Here is a 22,358-nt window from a genome sequence, read left to right on the forward strand (position 1 = left end):
AAAAACAAAAATACAGCTAATAAACATAGTTGCCGGGCTTAAGCTCAGTAAAAAAAAAAAATTATTTATTTATCACATAATATAGAGGTCATAAAAATAAATGTCTACCACGATTACTGGGTATACTACAACTAGTTCTACATTCTTGCCAAATAAAAAAAAACCCTTTTCATATTTATAACGAATGCGCTTGCTAACGAATTGAAGAAAGTTTGAGTCATATAGAGTTGCTACATTTAACGGGCAAAAATTGTTAATAATATAGGTGTCGTAATGTGCATCTTTCCCTCTTCGTATTCCTCGTAAAAAGATTTAGGACTTTTGGTCCCCGTTTAAAAACGCCGTATGCGGACATTTTTTTTTCATAAAACGTTCTTATATAATATAACTAGCTGATCCTGTGCACTTCGTTGCCCGTTAAATGTACCAACTCTATATGATTCAAACTTTGTTCAATTCGTTATTTAATATTCGGTGTACGGTGTTCAAAATTTATCTTAACTTTTCTGATGCCTGGAATGAAAATTCTGATTCGCAGCAGTATATTATCAGGTAGGCAATCTACCTGCGGTAGATCGCGGACCCAGTGCGGTTTGTACGTAAGTGTATGATTTAACTCTAAAGTATCAAAGTTATACCAAGTTTATTTTGATATAATACGGCGGATTAATGTAATCAATTAATACATAGTCCTAACCTAACCTAAACGTACTAAATTCCGACGAATAAAAACCAAATTTAACTCTTTTTAAATTAGCCTATCTTCTCACAGAGATCTGCACACAAACGTATATATTTTAATATAGGCTATAGCTGATCCTGCACACTTTGTGGCCCGTAAAAAATGACAACTCTTAAACAAATTGTGATTGTTCAACTCCTTTTTGGTGTAACTCACTGCAGTAAGTGCAACTCAGCCACCCTGGTAGGCAATGTGTGAAAATTCGATTTGATGCATGCTTGTACCTGATCTGCCCGATTAACCAATAGCAACCAATAATAAATAAATACTATTTCTATTAATTATTTCTCCTATAACCAATAGCAATCATTTATAAACAAATATTTCCATCATAAATCTCAAAATCCCTGTTTGAGCACTTCTATTAATTGAATGTAGCGTGATGTTATATAGCCTATGACCTTCCTCAATGAATGGACTATCCAACAAAAAAATAACTTTTAAATTCGAACCAGTATAACCCCTTACAGCCCCTTTATGCCCATTTCAGCCCCTTACAGCCCTTTTTTAAGAATAAAAAGTAGCCTATGTTTTTTCTCAGTATCTAAACTATCTATGTACCAAATTTCATTTAAATCGGTTCTGTAGTTTCGGAGCCTATTCAATACAAACAATCAAATCTTTTCTCTTTATAATATTAGTATAGACAAGTTCACAAGTTCTTTGTTGGGTAATACACTTATACAGTTATTTATACGCTTCTTCAATCGTCCTTGATTGTTTTCAAAACGTATTGAGTTTATAAAATTTTATCATGTTAGTGTATATAATATAGTATTTATTATTATTGTGGATTATCGCCTCACTTCATTGATTGTATTTACATATTGAAACGTGTGTATATAATATGTTTGTACAGTCCAACTTAAGCCTCTGTGAAATAATCATGTTATATGCTCCGTTTATTGTTTTTCAGCGGGTTTATCGTAAAAAATAGAATTTAGTATAAAGTATAGTGTTTGGAACGCATATAATACATTAATTATATTATATATAATAATTTGATATAAATGTAATGAAAACCCGTACTAGAAAATAAACGCAAAACTACATATGTTATAACTTATAATTTTTGTCAATCAACATAGATACCTACTACCTATATAATAGCTACCCCCCCCCCCCCCCCCCATTGAGTACCTAATAACCAATTACCAACTAAGAAACGTGTTCAGAATATTTGTGCCCATTGCTAATTTTTTAGTTTGCCTGTGTGTGTATTCTTTATGCATTCCTAAAGCGTTCATCCGATTGCGCTGGAATTTGACACAAAGATAAATTAGACCTTTGATAAGAAGAAAGGCTACTTAAAAAAGGGTAAATTAGAGGTCCAACCCGGGAAGGTGCTCAAACGGGGATTTTGAGATTTAAGATGGACATTTTTGTTTATAAATGGTTGCTATTAGTTTTAATAATAATAATTATTGTCAATGCGATAAGACTGTTAGCGGATGTGGCACTCTTATGTATTTTAGTACAGAATGTATCAACATCAAACCACGGTTTCGGTATTCGGTGGACCAATTTGTTGCATTGACTTTTTCTTATTTTTACTTTTTATTTTTCTTCTTTATACATGCGAATGTTTGGTTTTTTCTACATAGGATTTTAGTACGGTTAGGTTAATTTAGGATTTCATATTTATCTGCTGTAGGTTGAATTTAGTACAAACGAAAAACTTGTTTTGTTGAAAAATCACGATTTTTTTTCCGACAAACGGCGGGTAATTCAGCTATCCGCCGTAAAATGCCCAAACTTTTTTTTTTTGTTTACACTCGGAGTATGTGGAAAAATTTGTGACAATATAGTTCAATGTAGTTTTACAGTTTCACGTCACGATACACTATGATGTATATTGTATAAGTATAGTGAACTGTATTGTCACAACGTTTTCACCATACTCCAAGTGCGCAAAAAAAAAAAAAAATAGTGGTGAACTTACGGCGAACAGAGTATAACATATATAAATATATTGAATATTTTTAAGTTTTGAACACTATTACACCGAGTATTAAATAACCAATTATTGATCAAAGATTTAATAATAAAAAATTGGCATTTTACCGAAGTGCACAGGATCAGCTAGGTATTCTGTATAGGACTATCTCAAATATGTTATAATATACTTATAGGCAAGGCTGGGCAAATTAATGATTTATTTTAACTCAGTTAAGTTAAGTCAATATGCACCAATAACAAAAAGTTAAAAGTTAATACACACTTTTTGTTAACTTTTTATTAAGTTAAAGAAAAGTTAATTTGTTTATACAACGCTAGCGTACTTAATTTTTTCCAACCCAAAACTAAATTATAGGAGATAGTGTTTATACTTCATACAGTATTTCCATTTAAGTTAGATTCGAATGATTTAAATTTTTAACTTTAAACAATTTACGATACATATTTTTTGATATGAAAACAAAATAGACTGAAATAGTGAAATATAATAAAATTAAAAACAAAATAAATTAACTTAACTTACTTCTTAAAATGAAAAATTAACTCGTTAATTTCACGTTAATCAAAAAATAAATTTAGTAAGTTAACAGTTAAGTTAATGAAAAGCCAGAACTAACTAGTTAAGTTAAAAAGTTAAAATTAAATTAACTTTTTAACTTAACTTAAAATTAAATTAACTTTTTAACTCGTTAATGCCCATCCTTGCTTATAGGAATATACATTTTTGTACAAATAAAAATTTATAAAAAAAAACAAATCTTTGTCTAGGGCAATGCCGGGCGGGAGAGCTAGTAATATATAAATATGGATTTATATTTGACATATTATTATGACATATAATACATTGTGACCATTGTGTAATAATGGAATAAAAAAATAATTTTTTTTAAATACGTATAAAACATGACACACTGCATGAACTTATTATGAACAATATATTTTCTGTTACCTTATTTTTATTATTTCAATAATACAATCTATGTGATACATAGGTTGGTATTATAATACAATGTTGTGACATAATCACAATTTCAATTGTACTAAATCGTTCAAAAAAAAGTGTAAAACGTACTCGATCACGCAATAGCTGATAAAAGTTAGTATAAACTATGAAGCGCTTAATGTCTGAAGATTAATTACGAACATCAAACCACATAAGATTACGTATTTTTAAATCAGTGCAAGTGGAATTATATTCATATAAACTGATTCAAATGAACATGCTTTAATTACAATTTAGTAAGTTTATTTTAGACATTATAATTTTAAGGATCATTAAATTTTATTTTTCATATTTTACACGAGTACCGGAGTACCTATATGACTATACTATGTTAATTTTTAATATATATTTTTAAACATAAATGTCGTAAATATATACTTTAGTGCCAGTTTTCAAAATCTATTTTTATATAATATTATTTTATAATACACCTTATGAGTTATGAACTATAAATTGGTATTTTATGAACAACAACAATATACTGAGCCTGAATATAAATTATAGTAAAGTAGTTAGAAACAATGAATCGGTTTTGACTTTAGACAGCCAAAATTAATTTGTAATTTGTATGTTTAGACGTTTAGTAGCAAATGTATACACAAAGAAACTTACAGACAATACGTTAAAACGTTAAATTATTTTATCATAACATTGATTTTAAAAATTAAAGTAGTTACCTATAACCAAGGAATACGTGTATTACATTAAACAGAACACTATATACAGGGGTTACTTAAATTTTAAAATATTATATAATATCATCATTAAGGGGAGTTTAGTTTAAATTAATTCCAAATTTTATCAATATAAAACATATTCACAATAACGTTACTAATTGTTCATAATATATTTACATACTTATTTTGTATTATATTTTTTTTAACCGATTACTTTATTCTTAATTTGTAGAAAACTAAAGGATTCCGCTCTAACAATATGGAAGAAAGAAATAATTATGATTATGGAATCAAATCAACTTTAGCTCAAGTAATTTTTTTAAATTAATTCAATTCACGCTTCTAAATTTAAAGAAAAGTAATATACAGTTATCATGCAATAAATTAAGTAGGTACCTATTACTGCAATATATTAATAACTGAAATGATACATAATTTTTAATTACAGTGCTGGGCTATATCAGGAGCTTGGTTATTGCAAATTGATCTCGGCCTACAAGTCATAACATCCACAATAGTCATAGGTGCCTTAGAAAACAACAGGCCCAAAAACAAAAATGAGTTTTTGACCATAACAAGCGAAGAAGCATCTTGGTTCGGTAAGTATAATAACGGCAAACAATCCGTTGGACGAGTATGCTGAAGTCTGAAAGTGTAAACTATATTCATATTTGACCTAATAAAATAATAACGAGAAGGTAGGATATTACATTTTATATGTTATGAAATCAATGTTTGGAAGAAACGAGTTCTAAAATTTAAAAGAAACCGATTTCTGGAACAAATTTATTTTTAAAGAACGGCACTAATTCCTTCTTTCAAAAAAATTAACAGAATTATCCGTTACTTTTGAGCTTTTATTTACACGGAAATGTAAATAATTTAAACAAAAATATAGTAGTATCGAGGTTTAATCATCAAGACTTATAGTCACTATATTAATATTTCTTATATCAGGTATATAGAAATCGTCACAGTCGTGTCGATGGAAAATAGAGTGAACATTGAACAATTATTAAATATGAACTTGGTTTGGACTTGGTAGTACTATTAATTTTGAATTTATTTCAAATATATAGTTAATGATAACACAATAATATAATATTGATAATGTGTTTAATTGAGAACGAGCAGATTGAATGTAAGCTGTAAAGGCACCTTTAAGAATTCGAATAAACTATTTTTGCCTATATTTAAGGAACGAGTAAAGAAATTAATCCTTTTTTTAAAAAGAACAAGAAACAGCACGAATTCCTTTATGTATTAAATACCTATTAAATAACATTTCAGGTAGTCTGCAATATTTATTCACACCTCTGGGAAATTTTTTTTCTTTGGTTTTGTTGGACCGTCTTGGTCACAAGAAGTGTATGATACTGACAACCATACCATGCCTAGGAGCTCAGATCATACTGTATTACGCCAAAAATATAGAAATGCTGTACGTCAGCTCAAGTATGATGGCACTGAGCATAGGGTTTCTGAACCCCCCGAGTCTTGGTTACACCGGGGAAGTGTGCGATCCGAAACTAAGAGGCACCTTGACTTCGTCAATGAATATATTTTACTACGTGGGAACCATAATATTGACTATGATGTACAGTATTACCAAGCAATGGAGGTTGACGATGATAGTGGCAACAGTGTTTCCAATTTTAACCATTATTATATTATTAACGGTAATCGGGTACCAACGCAATCGATATTGCCGACGGGCTCAATGATAATCAACCAAAAACCATAATATATGTTTTAGGCACCAGAATCTCCGATGTGGTTATTGGCCAACGGAAAACATTTAAAAGCACACCGAAATCTCCGCAGATTGAGAGGAAAAGTATCGCACGAAAAATGTGAAAATGAATTTCAAGAAATGATTAAATACAGTGTGCCCGCTAAAAGTGACAAACCTAGTAATATAACTAATATGCTGTGCCATGCGTATATTATTTTGTTATATTTATATTAAGCATTTGTTTTAATATTTCTTCACATTTTCATAGATCATAACAATAATACAAATGATTGGAAACAACTTTTTAAACCCGAAGTACTAAGACCATTTCGTTTAATGATGATGTATTTCTTCTTCAAGAATTTATTTTCTGTATTACCATTATTACCATATTTAGTATCAATATTTAATAAATTTGGCGCACCCGTAAACGTCGAATGGACAATAGTTAGTTATTAACAAACCAGGTTATGGCTTTAAAGTTACATTACTAGTCTTTACTAGTAAAAGTTATTTAAATAATATATTTTATTATTTTATAGTTTGCTTATTAATGTATTGGATTGTATTTTCAGTCATTTTCGATGAGCCTTTGTATAGCGGGAAGTGTAATGGCAGTTTTTCTAATACGTATATTGGGCAAAAGATTACTAACGTTATTTTCGTTATCGGTTTGCTCCGTTTGCTATATAATCATTGGACTAATCGGTGTTAATTGGACAAATACGGAACCATTAAAATCTTGGATAGTACTTATACTTTTTCTTACTAATAATTTAATTTCATCGGCTGGATTAACGCCAATCGCATGGACACTTCTCACTGAAGTATTTCCTGCAAAGTGAGTCAAAATATATGTATTTAAAATAAAATGTTTGTATTTCATATTAATACAGTTACTTATGCAAAAACTTTTTAAGAAACAATTATTATCAATGTATTTATATTTTATACAAATGAACAATATTGAACTTATTAAATATTTTGAATTTTAATTCACTTAACTACCTATAATTTTAGTATAAATGTTTTAGTGTTACAAGACCATACAAATAATATTTACTTCATGAAATGTTTGTAGTAGGTACCTTATCAAGTAATGCTGTTCAAAAATATTATATTGAATATTTTCATCTTTAAGATTTATTTGTTATTATTAATCATGACATTTTTTTTTTTTTATTGATTTCAGGAGCAAGAACATTGCATGCAACCTTAGTACAGCATCATTCTTTGTGATCACCTTCTTCATGACAAAATTTTACCCAGAATTGTCAATATTAGTGGAATTTTATAATGTATTTACTATAAATGGCATAATTGGTTTATTTGGCTGTATATATTTCTATTTTTGTTTACCAGAAACCGAAAACAAAACCTTACAAGAAATTTCCGAGTTTTTCAAATAGAATTCAAAGCTCAAATTTAAAATTTATTTTCTTCATTATATAACAGTCTCAGTAAGGTTTGCTCTAGCAAAGACAATTTAGAACAGATTTTTATTTTCAGAATTTTTTTTTTATTATTGATTATTTGTTATTGTTCATGTAATTTACGTTTTTTCGTACGTTTCTGATAATTTTAACCTGTAAATAAAGTCCATTTTAAATTTTAATTTTTCCTCACACGATTCATTCAATGTATGTATTTATCAAAATTGTGAAATTTCGTTGTATGATATATTTTAATTGTCGTTTATAATTATTAAATAGTTTATCTTTAAATTATATTCTGTCATTTCAAAATTCAAAGACGTAACTGCTGAATGTGAAATTGAGTTTTAATAGTATAATATATAAGTACATTATTAAAATGTTACGGAATAAATATCAATAACATTAATATAAAAGTTGAGTTTTTTTCACTCATCTGTAGGCAGGGCTTGATCCGTTATCAAAATTATTAAAATAATTAAAAAACTTTTGATACCTGTTACCGGCTTAAAACCGGTCCTTTCGTTAGCGGTAACCCATTACCGGTACTATACAGAGTGATTCTTTTATCATTGAACACTCATTATTTCAAGAAGTGTAAATGTTTTGAAAATATTATTTTACATAGTTTCAAGTTGGTACATAACAACGTTTTTATTAAAAAATTATATTTTCAAATATTTTTTATCCTTACATTTATGTTTAAAATTTTCGTATATAGTGGGTTGCAATAATTTTATAAAATAGAATTTAAAACTCAAATGTAAAATTTCTTTTCTTCATTATATAACAGTCTCAGTGAGTTTTGCTCTACCAAAGACCATTTAGGGAACAGATATTGTCCACACTTATAATTTTTTTTTTTTTATCGATTTGTTTTTTTTCATATAACTTAAGTTTTTTTGTACGTTTCTGGTATATTTAACCTGTAAATTAAGTCTATTTTAAAGTTAATTTTTCCTGATACAGGGTTTTTATATACCTTTGTCGTTTATATGTATTAAATAGTTTATATTTCAAAAATATACTGTCATGTCAGAGCAATGACGTAAACTGCTAGATGTAATAATTGAGTTTTAATAATTTATTATAAGCCGTAAATATATAATATAATATACCTTATTAAAATGTTACGAAATAAATAACGATAACATTGATCAAATTGTTGAGTGTTTTTAACTCATCTGCACGTAATTACATTATTATCTGGTTAATTTTTGAATTATTGTAATAATTAATTAAGTATTTACTAATAATTAGTTAAATCCAAAATATTATCGACGATAATCAGCCTATGAACGAACCAGAGGTCTCCATGGAATAGTTAGGAAGTCAACGTTTAAAACATTTAAATAAATGTTTCAACTACACTTAAAGGGGTAGGCTAGTGTCTGCAATTAATTCCATTTCAAGAAGCAAAATAAAATTTTTAAAAAGTGGTTAAGTGGATTTCGCTCCGCTGTACAGTAGGTTACATGTGGGTCAATGTATAATGGATTATTTATTAAACTTGAATTCAATGATATAATATATTTGTATAAGAAAAAAGATTCTGAGCGGAGATGGTTTGTCAGTTTGAAATTTTGGATATTTTATATTGTTACTATTTACTATAGTATTATATTATATTCGAATTAATATTATAATATTATTATTTTTTATTCATTTCTATGGTAATAAACAAAACGTTAGAAAATAAAATCCCGTTTTTAGCAGTTTTTCGTAATTTGTCAGTGGTTTGTCTCGTGGCATTAAATAACTATTGAAAAATACCATCTTGTTCCAATTTGCTAAAAGATAAGATACTATATGTTAAAATTAAGGCACTCCTTCTGGTAGAAATTTTGTTTGGTTAATAAAAAAAATAAATAAATAAAAAACAACATTGTAAAACCACTAGCTTTCTCGCTCCGCTCAGAATCTAAAAACATCATTCATTTATAGAAACTACAATCATATTATAATATCCAGATTCTTAAACCCGAAAAACTATACCTATAATTAGTTTATTCGAATGATTAATCAGAGATCTACCTGCAATAGTTAGTCAATAAATAAAAATATCCACTATAGAGTTAAATTATTGGAAAAAATAAGGAGAAGATAACACGTGCACCGCGGGCAAATGTATTTTTTTATACATGATTTACTAAATATATTTTTATTCTTTGATCTGAGTGCAGCAAAGTTACGATTACTACGTCTGTTATGTTAATGCTTTCGTATTTTGTCCTTAGCAATAAATATTAATTTTAAGATTTAAAAGTAAACATAAGCCCCAGAAGTAAAACAAACTTATCTGAACATCGACACTTCAGGTTAAATATAGTTGAGCCATTGTAGCGGATCACATATTGTGCGACACTGTTACATAATATACTTTAAAGTATAAGTATAAACATAAATATTAATAATGCGGAAGAAGGTTTATATACATAATATATTTATCCGGGTATATATATATACATTCAATTGTTAGCATAATAATATATAAACCATACACCATGTTACGTTAGTTAGTTAAGTTAGTTCCGGGACAAGGACAGCAGCCCGCCACTAAGGAACTCATACTGTTCGTAAGTCTTTCGTTCTACTCTATTTAATCTGTAACTAAGATTGTTGTAATTTACTGTATAATAATAAAACATATCAACTAGAACTGAATATTTGATCTATCTTTCCTGAAGCTCCCGAGTTACGGTTAAAATATAATTCATACGTCTCTGAAAACCCTCTCTCTCATTTATCTAAATATAACAGATTCCCCAACAAGTTACACCATATTATCTAGAGCAGTGATATATGTAATAAACAACTAACTGCATTTCTTTTTTTATCGTTTTAAAAATAAAATATAAATTAGGTAACTTAATGATTAATAGTTTTATTTTTATATTTTTTAATACAATTTTATAAATATTTTTATATGTAATAGTACAAGTAAAATTAATTTATTGTTTTCAATTTTACTGATTATAAAATAGCATAATTATTTTAACAACAAAGTTTTCGTAATTTCATCATCACTTTATTTGGATATTCCCCACGTGCAATATCTAAATTCCTCCCTGGTTGGGAACCACTGATCTATAGTGCATATCAACTCTTTTCTTTATATTCTGTCTTTGTGACTCCTTCCAAACTGAAAATATCGAGATAGTTTATGAAAATAACTATTGCAGAACGAAATATTCGAGTACATGTTGTAGTCATAGTGGAAGATGTAATCCCGACCAAGAGCTCAGACGAGGTGACTAACATGTCCGAGGTTCTGGACGGCGACCTTTTATCCGTGGGGCAACCCTAAAAAACCACTCGTAACTCTCGTGCGTGATTGCTTTGCTGAGGTTGCTCCCGATGAGAATGCGTCCGCAGAAACTCGACATTCTCCGTTTTTTAGATCGAAGGCATCAGTAGACAAGGTGACGGTGAAGTGGGGTTATAGGGGTACGTGAAAATGCACTTGGGGTGTTCGGTGGTAGGTCGCCAAAGCACGTTTTCCAACCACCCCGGTGGTGGCGTGACGGTATCGCGGGATTCACGTGCTCCAGATAGCCGACACGCGAGACCCTCTGGTGGCTCGGCGGGTGTGATCGCAAGGGAAGCGACGACAACAAGACGACGGAGGCTAGCAGGAGTGTGCTACGACGCCGCCCCACCGATATATTCGGTATTATTTATAGTCTTGGGTATAGGTGATGATACATATCGAAAATGTTTTCTATTAGTGGTTTCTTACATCATTACACGAAACTACTGACTACATATCATAAATCAGTCAGTCAGTCAGTCAGTCAATCAAGATGTATAAAAAACTTATTATATTATATAATAATAATTATATCTGTGTATATAAAAACTTAATAACAACAGTCTACGCTAGATATTCATAGAAAACGTGCTCTATGTACCTATTTATAGAAATATAATTAAATAATATATTATTATATTATATTTTTTTATTAATTCGCTTTGGGAAGACAAATTAACCAAACGTGATCTGGTGGAAACCAAAGTATAACGCGTTCCACTATAGAAATATTACTTATCAAAAGTAATTTAAATTAAATTTTCGTTAATTGGAAATAATTATAATGAAATTACGTTACAAACAAAGTAATACTGTTACATTAATGCGTTAATTTCGTTACGTTACTACCCAACACTGCTTATTATGTCTAATTAGCACATACAACTGACAATTACGTATCTAACCACTTTAAAATAAATTAAACAATAAATTATTTTATATAAGTGATAGTGTTAATGTGGGATGTATACGTATTAGTTATTAGTTATTATTAGTATTTATTACTTGATATTATATACTGCCCAAATATAGACAAAAGTGAACCAAGGCAATTGCGAAAATTGTATCAATTTTATCAGAATAAACTGCTAAGTGCCAACTCAATGTGCATGTTCAGTAACAATTATTACGATTGTCTTCAGTGTTTAAAACACTTCAAGTAACAATAAGGAATTCCAATTACCTACCCTCCGACGAATCACCATTAAGGAGGTCGGGTGCGGTAATATCCGTAGGTAGGTGCGCATCAATATATCACAAACGTAACATATTAGGTACACGAATTTAGTTGTATTAGGTTCAAAGCTTCCATCAAAGGTATTGTCCAACTGCTATTACTTATTAGAACTTATCTAATAATTAAATATAGGAAAGGATTCAGGAAACAGAGTCTGCATAAGAAAACTTTTACCAGATTTTCGATTACTTCATTATAGATTGACTTGTACAACACTACTAAATTCCAAATCCCTATGATGCATTTTTTCATTTTCCAATCAACTCGTACCAAGATTTATGAATTCTCTGTGACCATCTTTTTTAGACGTAAAACTTTTTCAATATTTATAAACAACAAATATTATGTTAGTAGTTTAATACACTAAGATTTCAACTAACTAAAATAAATTAAACTGAGTGATTAACAGAGTAAACAGTAAATGATAATATTTTAGTATTTATACCCACTTTAGGAACATTTTATTTATATAATATTTTCTGTACGGAAAGCGTAATATTATAGTAGATCTTGAATTGATGAAAGGTATCTTAAATAGTTGTTTTCATTTAAGATGCATATTTTTTATGTATTTTTGACTTTTGTATTTATAAAACTTTCAACCTGTAAACAATATTTTCTATTGCAATTTGAATAAGATACCGTTTATTTTATAACTACATAATACGATTTCAGATTAACTGATTTTATATCCACGTAGATATTTAATATTTATTTTAAAATTAAATGTGTTATTAATAGTTAAATACCAAAAATAAAATTTGAAGATATTAATTTAATTTACAAATATAACATTTAAAATATAATATATATTACGATAAGATTTTATATTCTAAAACACTTAATAATTATTATTGTGAAATACCGTGTACGCGTTTTAGATCAGTGTAAATTGAGTGATAATCACATGCACATAAACTGATGCAATTACACAAAAGAATAAACTCAGTAGGTATACGTTTTTGTTTGAAGATAATATTTTCTTATAAATATTCTTAAGACATTGAAATTCCGAAAGTCATGATATATTATTTATTTAACAGTGTTAATTTTAAAACAATATAATCAATAAATTGGTTTATTTATTGTTTTTAGGTACCTACTATTGAAAGAAAATCATCAACTATAAGTAAAAGGTAAATATAAATATTATTATTTCTATATTATATTTTTCTGGTAATGAATTTTTATTTATATAAATACTTAATAGGTACCCAACTATTATATTTCTTTGTTTCAAATTATTAAATAAGAATTTAATTATTTTAAGATTTTAATTACCTACCTATGCAAATTATGAATAAACTATACATAATTATACCGAAATTAAAAATGTTACCGAAAAAAATGCACAGAACATAATATTTACCATAAGAAGTAAAACTCTCCATTTTCGTAATTATACGTTTAGATTTGATTTGTTACAGAAATAATTTTAAATATAAAACTAATATTTCTTATTGTTCTGAAAAATCTTTTGTTTATGTTATTTTGTTAAAATAAATTTTATAAACTCCCTATATTTTAAAAATATAAGTAATAATGATTAATTTATTTATTAATCGAATAAATATTTTGGAAATACTTGAAAATAAATGGAAATTTGAAATATGTGTGTTCTGTTAAGAAATGTTTATCATTTTAGAATCATTAACAACACGTCTTGTATTAATATTATACTTTATCATAAAAAAATAATCTATTATCAATTATCTAATTTTGATTGGACCATAAGAAGTCTGTGATAGCATTTTTTATACTGATTAACATTTTATCTGGGTATAAAAACTTACAAACTTTTGTTTCAGAGATTAAATTGGAATCATTTATTTGAATTCATGTGTAGTTTAAAGAGGTAATTGTTTCAAATTTATTTATAATTTTAGCCCGTCAGCTATTTCAGGTTCTGAACGGAGCGATGAATGTGTTGGTAAAAATGTGTGTTATTTTTGATATTTTTATTTGTGTGCACGAAAATTATAGGGAAAAATGCTTTGATTATCGTATTTTTGGTGGTTTCTGGTAGAAAATTGGATCTAGTTGGTACTTTTGGAAGATTACAATTTTAAATTCCTAGTGTTTATCAAAATTATTGGCAAAACAAAAAAAAAATTAAATAAAAATGGAATTTTTACACATAAACGGTTTTTGACGAAATTGATTTTGTCTTGTTAGTGTAACTAAAAAACTAATAACTGTAGATACTTGAAATTTTTACCAAATATTTATATTATTATTATCATTGCTTGTTTATGATAAAATTTTAAAAATATTTTGACACTTTTTGAGTTAATTATATAGACATCTAAAATTTTTTTTCTTTAAATGTCGGTAACAATTTTTTTGATTTATTCAAACATTTGAAAATGTAATACAAGGTTAATTGTATTTTATTTATATACCAACTATAAAATATCAAAATACATATTTCCAATATTTTTTTATGCTTGCTTAAGTCAGTAACGTATCTAAGATTTTTTCAAGGGGGGGAGATGTAAATTGTTTAATAGACAATCATTATACACATATTATACTCGTATTATTATATACATGTTGTATTGTGTACAAAATTTTGTCACCAGGGGGAATATGATCCCCATATCCCCGTAGATACGCCACTGGCTTAAGTTCAAATTTTGACAAAATTCATCAAAATCAAGAAAATTTGAAAATTATTTTGTAGTTAAATATTATAAATTGTTAACTTTTATAGCTAAGGATTGAAAATTTAAAACAATTTTTCTCATACGTACTACGTAGTTCATATTGTACTCAAAAAATCTAAAAAAATACTAACAATTTTTTTTATAGATATTTTAAGTTTAAATTTGGACAAAATTAGATATATTTTATACAATGACTAACAATATTAGTTATACTGTTTTAAAGTATACCTATATTTTTATTTTATACACACAATGACAATTTAAAAACCAGTTTTTTCAGCAATATTGATTCAAATTACTATCTACTTCTGTATAGCAGAGTTATTTTTATTTTTATTTGTATGATATTAGTTTGATTATTTTTAGACATAAATAGTTATGTTATTAGTTTTTAAGTTTTAAATCAATATTAATACAACAATTGGACTTTAAATTTTCAGATAATTCTGTATTAACTTTTTTTAATTTACAGAAAACTTTGCAAAATACAACTGATCTGAGAAAAGAAATGGAGTCCAATATTAACTATAGATACAGCTTTAAATCCATTTTCGCTCAAGTTAGTTATTATTCAAATATTTGTATAATATAACGAAGTATTAACTATGGTCTACGATACAAATAATTTATGTATTAAATTATTTTATAATAGTATATTTTATTCATATTCATACAGTTTTTATAGTCTTACAGAAATCTTTTATGTTGTGGAAGGTGCTTAACATTCAAATAATTATAAATTAAAACTCTTATTTATATCTTACATAACTTATTTGCTTACAATATCAAACACATATCCAATAGGATTATCATACCACTTGTATGATGTTTATCCAACAATATCATTAATTTCAATATTAATCTGTAAACCTATAATTTTTGCTTTTAAAATTATGTTGACTAACATAACCTATGGTACGAGCTTTATTCTGATTTATATTGAAACACCGATTTAAGTTAGATTATCGTAACTACTTTCGACTTTATATCATAGGCATGGCTTAACAATTTAATGTATTTGCAAGTATCAGAAGAAAACCAATTAAAAACTGCATACGTTTATCCATATAGTGGGTTACAATAATAATTTAAAATGTATCTAAATGGTACAAACGGATAGATTTTTTACAAATGACAATATGTTTTTTTAAATATATAGGCTGAAAGGAAACTTGTGTCATACATACGATTATTTTATGTAAGTTATATATTTAGATATAACCTTCTAATTAAAAATGTATACGATTACATAATATTATTATTAAGTTGGCTCACGTCATGCTGTTTTCCAGGGCGAAATCATGCGGCTCATTGGCCGCGACCTAAACTTGCAATAATATCACACAAAATGTAATAACAAATTATTAATCGCATAATAATAAAAAGGTCACACAAATAAATGTACACCGCGATTACCTGATATACTACGCCTAGCACTTAATTCAGGCCGCATTAGAAAAATCCATATTAATATTTAAAACGAATGCACTTGCTTGTGGACCTCAATAACAATATGCTAGTAAATAACACATTCATTTTTAGTTGACACGAAAAAAAAACAAAAAGTGTTAATATTACAATATTATTTTATGTATAGTAAATATTCATACTTATAATTATTATAATACAGATGTACCTAACTCATACAAATTGTATTCTAACATTAAACGCGGCGTTGTTTTGCATTGCAGAGCTTGGCATTAGCTGGACCGTGTTTCATACAGACCGGGATCGGCATAGAAATCACGTGTTCAACAATAATTATTGGAGCATTGGCTAGCGATAAGAGCAAAAACGGACTGCCACCATTGACAGACGAACAAGCATCTTGGTTCGGTAAGACGATGAATTTCTATACGAAATTATTTGTACTTGACAGTTTTAAATGATATGCCGGTTACACAATTGTTTTCGACTACAATTAATTCATAATAACGGTCGTACAGGCGTCTTAGATAGTACGATAAACCCGTGAAGTGTGAACTGTGAATATAATATCATAAATATAAGTGATTGATGTGAGTCTTACCTTGACGCGCAGTCCTCGGCCCGTAATCCTCGGAAACAGGTAGAGGACGCATTTGATCGAATCGGAAGTGATGAGGCTCGTGTATTATATACCTACAAGGACTCGTTTCGGTGGAGTGTTAACAGAACTGAACGCAGTGTTAAACGGCGAATCGGAAACAGGCATAAACAGACGATGCGTGTCGTGGGTGAAAATATCGGTGACCACTATTCTTGTTAAACCGTAACGGTTCTTACTGGTACTGCAGACCGAAGGTGGATATCGTGGTTATCACTTGTCCACATGCATGTAAAGACGAGTTTGCTCTACGCCGTGTCGTGTAAATCCGGCTTAACTATAAAACTTGAATATAATATATTTGACATAACACGACATGGTGTAGTGGAAACTCGTAATTAACGTACCCCATTAGACGGTAACTGGATAAAAAAAGCCACTGACAAAAAAGTCATGGGTAAAAAATATATCGATTTGTTTTTGTGCTAAAACAATAAATCAAGTATTATAATGTATTATTATTTATTTTAAAATTTAATGCAATTAATACAATTTAAAAAAGTTAAAATTTACAATTTAAAATTGCTCGTGTAAGCAATAGTTGTCAAATATTCATATAATATATAACAATAATTAAAATTAGTCAAAAAGTTAATTTATATAAATGTATAGTCAAATTGTTTCTAATACATTTTTTATCAATGGCTTTTTTTCCGTGGCTTTTTTACCCATGGCTTTTTTGTCCTAGATTCCATATGGACTGTGGTATAAATTGATCAGCCGTTGTTCTCACAATGTATATACGGACTTATAAGTAACTTGTATACAAGTAACAGTGATAAATTCCGCCATCAGTCAGTCAGGCTTTATTATTTACTATCATTCATGCCGTTCGAACCTCGATTGAATCATTTTCGCATCGACGACCACGAGTAGGTACCTAAATATTTATACGGAGTTGGTATGCAGAACGCAAAATGCGGGGAGTCTTGTACGAATATTTTTCAGCCTCGTAATTTCCTGTCCGATGAGTTATGTTATCGGTTTTCCAATGAATACGAGGAGAGAAAGATGCACATCACGTCACCTATATTATTCACAAGTTCTTTGTTGGGTTATAAAGTTATTTGTGCGCTTCTACGATCGTCCTTGATTGTTATTTAAAACGCATTGTATTTATAAAATATTAACACGTGAGTGTTCCTAGATGAATTTGTAAGCCACAAGTTAAATCTCTGTAAAAATAAGTCACATAATAACATGCCATATTATATAATATAACGGTTCATAGAATAATATATTATAAATGTGAAGTATTGATTATTATTGTGGATTATCGCCGCACTTTGTTGATTGTATTTCCATATTGAAACGTATGAATATAATATGTTTGTACAGTCCAACTTAAACCTCGGTAAATAGTCACGTAACACATTATACTCCGTTTATTGTTTTTAGCGGGTTTATCGTAAAAAATTGAATTTAATGTAAAGTGTAGTGTTTGGAATGCATATAAATATATAATACATTAATTATATTCTATGTATGTAATAATATGATAGTATTTTATGTAATTAAAAACTACGAACTATAAAATAAACGCTAAACCACACATGTTATCATTTTTGCCAATCGACATACCTACTACTACAGTACTACTTACATAATAGCTAAACCGCATAGAGTACCTAATAACCAATTACCTACTCAGAAACATATTCAGAATATTTGTGTCCGTTGCTAATTTTTTCCCCGACATCTTCGATACACAAATGTCAATTTTGACAATATAAATGAATTGTATACGTCATGTTCTATTAAAATTTAAAATTAGGAAAAACAATTTCAACCAAAACGAATAAATAGGTCAAAACTGTATTAAACGTCTTAGATTCATATTATAGCAATCAGTACATATCAGTGGCGTATTTAGGTTTTTATCCTGGGGGAGGGATATATGATTTTATCCAGTAGCCCCGCTTTTAAAGGTAGATTAAAGTACCTTAAGGTACCTTAAGTATTGACTCTGAACAATTTTGCATATTATATACAGCCTACAAGGGGGGGGTTGATCCCCTTGATTCCCACTCCCCCGTAAATACATCACTGGTACATATTGGTAACTTATATAGTATAGGTATAGAAATAATTAAATATAAACAAATAAATTCAATGTTCAATATGTGTAGATACTCAATGGTAATTATAGGTATGTTGTAGATATTATGTTGTATATATTTAATTTCTAATGATTAAAAAATAATCTTGGATCATAATATGTTATAATGTGTATTAATATGAAATGATTGTGTATTTTTAAAAATACATCCCCCTAGTCACCTAGCACCTCCTACCTGCAATGCCAATATACAGGTCTCTATCCGACAACTGATTCCACCTCGTGTATTTAAATTTAAAACATGCAGTACCTACCTAAGTCTTATACTCAATAACTTTTCAGGTAGTCTTCTGTTCTTGTTCACGCCCCTGGGCAGCGCACTATCTTCGTTGACGCTAGGCCATTTCGGTCACAAGACGTGCATGATAATAACCAACTTGCCGTTCATAGTGTCGCAGATCATGTTCTTTTACGCCAACAGTGTCGAGACGTTGTATGCGTGTTCGATGCTGATGGGGATTAGCGTCGGATACTCGGGAGGCCCGTCTTCAGCCTACATTGGCGAGGTGTGCGAGCCCAAGCTTAGGGGCGCGCTGATGTCGGCGACGAACGTCTTCTACTTCGTTGGCTCGTTGCTGTTCACATTGATATACGCTATCACATTGGAATGGAGGCTGACCGTGCTCATCGGCATGTCAATCCCGATCGTGACCATTGCCATACTGTTTATGGTTAGATAAATATGTAATAACACTACGCCTCGTTAATATAATAATTGTCTTTGATATAACCTAAATAGGTACCTTTCGGCTCCAAAAAAAAAATCATTTCGACCACCAGTTAACGTTAAATTTTAAAAAAAGTTCAAAAATTTGCTTCTTAAATAGGTACTTAGGTATTAATTACATTTATTACACCTACCTATATATCAAGATAAAAAATCAAATGAATGTAGTTCCTTGACCAAAATAATTTTTTTTCACCAAGTCATGATTATAATTTTGATTAAATTTATACTGTTTAGACGCCGCAATCTCCAATGTGGTTGTTGACCAAAGGCGAACCCTTAAAGGCTCAGCAAACGCTTGGTAAATTGAGAGGGTGGCCGTCACACGAAACAGGTTCAAGCAAAGAGTTCAGAGAAATGATAGCTTATACGTCTACAACTATGGTACATGAAGATGACGACACCGAGACAGGTAGGTACTTAATTATTATACCTATAGTGTGAAAACCAATATGATGCAGTATAATTAATTAAGTATTTGATGAATAACGTAAGTATCTGGTTTATATCGATAATATTATTACCTACATAATATGTATTTTACGTTTAACGGCATTCGCCGTATAACATAAATTATAATAATATTATAATATTTAGTATTTATATTATTATTTTCCTGACGAGAAAGGCGCAACGAGTTCTTGGGGACAACTCCTTCGGCCTGAAGTGTACAGACCGTTCCGTCTGTTGATGGTGTACATTTTTTTTGCGAATTTATTGTCTGGAATACAGTACGGACCTTATCTAGTGGCAGTGTTTACTGAATTCGGTGCACCCATTAACGTCGAGTTTACATTAGTAAGTAATGACTATTTGAGTGTGTCGTCTAAGATCTAAAAACATAATATGACGATTATGCATTATTTTTAATGATATCGCTTTTAAATTGTTTACAATATTATAGGCGTTTTCAGTATTTTTATCAACGATTGGAGGAATAATGACGATATTTTTGATCAGCAAACTTGGCAAACGATTCCTCACGTTATCGACGTTATTAATTTGCTCAATTTGTTATATATTAATTGGATTAATCGGTGTGTATTGGACGAACTCAAAACCTATAACTTCTTGGCTGGTGTTAATACTCTTTCTAACTACTACTTTCATGTCATCGCTTGGGATAATGCCTATCGCATGGGTACTTCTTACCGAGATATTTCCAATGAAGTGAGCATAAAAATTTTTTTTTTTTTAATGGATTTTAATTCAAGCCTTTGATTTGTTTTTAATAAATTTCAGGAGTAGAAACATTACCTGCAGCGCTGGAGGGGCAATGGGTTACTTAATATCTTTCTTCATGATCAAGTATTATCTTGAGTTGTCCAACTTTGTGAACTTTTACAATACATTTACTTTATTTGGTATTTCGGGTTTATTTGGTACTGTATATTTCTATTTTTATTTACCAGAAACTGAAAACAAAACATTACAAGAAATATCTGAATTTTTCAAATAGAATGGTAGTTATTATTATTTAAATACAAATTAGATGCAATTGTTAATAAACACATCAAAAAAAGGTAAATTTGAAGCGAAGTAGAAGACACTCAACCACGCTACCCAAACCTACTATACATTTATGTTTGTTCAGATAGGAGATCGCGATCTCTGTACCGTTGGTGTTTACGCTTGAATGGTCTAGTTTTAAAATTTAAATTAAATTTATATGTTACTAAACCACCCTAGTCAAGTTTGTAATATTATGTTGTTATTATTTGTTTTATAAAATATGTGTTTATTAGATATATCATTAAAGTAAATTACGAGAAAAAAAGGTAAATATTTAATTTAGTGCATACATATAATAATATAATTACCTACATATTTTTATACAATCAATGAACATTATGTTGTGTTCAACATATATTTTTTTTAAATACCTACTTCTATGTTTATTATTATTTATTATTCATGTAATTACTGTTATTTTAATGTTTTAGTCATACTTTTTTGTATCACCTTTGAAATATTTATTTTTATTAATATAATATTTTAATCTAATACTGTAATATTCTTCACGTTTAATATAAAATGTTTAATTTTGGTTTAATGTTTAAACACTATAATACCTCGTTAAATATTTCTCAATAATATGAATATTTACCTTGGTTTATTTAAGCGATAATGAATAAAGATTTACCTTTTCATTGTTTTGTAAAATTAAATGTTACTGTTTTTATTGTATTTAAACTAGATTTGAATTAATTGGGCTAGTTTTTTTGTACAAAAAATGTAAATAAATAAATATCCACGATAAAAAAATTTATTTTTATATTACAAATAATTATTATTTACGCATATTTCTCTTATCAAACTATATTAATTATTGAATTGAATTCCACGTGTGGCCAGTAAATTTATTCATATGAATACAAACATTTTGACTATTTTTGTCTTCATATCCATTGCACACAAGAATTAACAATATAATTTTAGATGTATCGAATAAAATTACACATGACAGAGAAGTGCTCCGAGAGCACCAATTATTTGTGGAGAAACTAAAATGCAATTAAAAACTATCTACCAACTGGTCATATATATATTATATATAAATCAGAAGCCATAGCTATATTAAAAACATTCGAACACGCAATTTTCAATAATGAGGTTTGAGATGAACTGTTTCATAATATATTCAGTGAATCAGTTAGAGCAAGT

The 22,358-nt window shown here is 28.7% G+C and overlaps 2 protein-coding genes across 11 annotated transcripts; both read left to right on the forward strand.

Moving 5' to 3' along the window:
• The first annotated feature begins 3,805 nt into the window (after positions 1 to 3,805).
• On the forward strand, positions 3,806 to 8,681 carry LOC132952139 (facilitated trehalose transporter Tret1-like). Of its 2 annotated transcripts, XM_061024313.1 has the most exons (9): positions 3,806 to 3,940; positions 4,614 to 4,691; positions 4,830 to 4,980; positions 5,672 to 6,060; positions 6,138 to 6,294; positions 6,385 to 6,563; positions 6,692 to 6,957; positions 7,309 to 7,414; positions 7,479 to 8,681. In XM_061024313.1, the coding sequence occupies exons 2-9, from the start codon at positions 4,641 to 4,643 to the stop codon at positions 7,566 to 7,568; spliced, it is 1,389 nt and encodes a 462-aa protein (XP_060880296.1). In that variant the 5' UTR covers positions 3,806 to 3,940; positions 4,614 to 4,640; the 3' UTR covers positions 7,569 to 8,681. The 2 variants fall into 2 exon arrangements, with proteins under 2 accessions (XP_060880296.1, XP_060880295.1); XM_061024312.1 differs by having other exon boundaries at positions 7,309 to 8,680.
• A 1,401-nt stretch (positions 8,682 to 10,082) lies between these two features.
• Positions 10,083 to 21,799, forward strand: LOC132952100 (facilitated trehalose transporter Tret1-like). Of its 9 annotated transcripts, none has more exons than XM_061024248.1 (10): positions 12,980 to 13,044; positions 13,192 to 13,232; positions 13,905 to 13,951; positions 15,235 to 15,321; positions 16,454 to 16,598; positions 19,250 to 19,638; positions 19,932 to 20,106; positions 20,323 to 20,492; positions 20,599 to 20,864; positions 20,937 to 21,798. In XM_061024248.1, the coding sequence occupies exons 4-10, from the start codon at positions 15,271 to 15,273 to the stop codon at positions 21,151 to 21,153; spliced, it is 1,413 nt and encodes a 470-aa protein (XP_060880231.1). In that variant the 5' UTR covers positions 12,980 to 13,044; positions 13,192 to 13,232; positions 13,905 to 13,951; positions 15,235 to 15,270; the 3' UTR covers positions 21,154 to 21,798. The 9 variants fall into 9 exon arrangements, with proteins under 9 accessions (XP_060880234.1, XP_060880235.1, XP_060880230.1 ...); XM_061024249.1 differs by having other exon boundaries at positions 12,990 to 13,048; XM_061024251.1 differs by lacking the exons at positions 12,980 to 13,044; positions 13,905 to 13,951 and adding an exon at positions 10,083 to 10,125.
• Positions 21,800 to 22,358: the final 559 nt, after the last annotated feature.

The sequence above is a fragment of the Metopolophium dirhodum genome, chromosome 9 (genome assembly GCF_019925205.1).
Source record: "Metopolophium dirhodum isolate CAU chromosome 9, ASM1992520v1, whole genome shotgun sequence".
In the NCBI taxonomy this organism is placed as follows: Eukaryota; Metazoa; Arthropoda; class Insecta; order Hemiptera; family Aphididae; genus Metopolophium; species Metopolophium dirhodum.

Bases quoted from the DNA above. Each gene is read 5' to 3' on its own strand.
- LOC132952139 (XM_061024312.1), top strand. From the start codon at position 4,641: ATGGAAGAAAGAAATAATTATGATTATGGAATCAAATCAACTTTAGCT. The intron at 4,692-4,829 runs GTAATTTTTTTA...TTTTAATTACAG, and splicing joins TCAAATCAACTTTAGCTCAA to TGCTGGGCTATATCAGGAGC. The intron at 4,981-5,671 runs GTAAGTATAATA...ATAACATTTCAG, and splicing joins CGAAGAAGCATCTTGGTTCG to GTAGTCTGCAATATTTATTC.
- LOC132952100 (XM_061024251.1), top strand. From the start codon at position 15,271: ATGGAGTCCAATATTAACTATAGATACAGCTTTAAATCCATTTTCGCT. The intron at 19,639-19,931 runs GTTAGATAAATA...TATACTGTTTAG, and splicing joins CCATTGCCATACTGTTTATG to ACGCCGCAATCTCCAATGTG. The intron at 20,865-20,936 runs GTGAGCATAAAA...AATAAATTTCAG, and splicing joins ACCGAGATATTTCCAATGAA to GAGTAGAAACATTACCTGCA.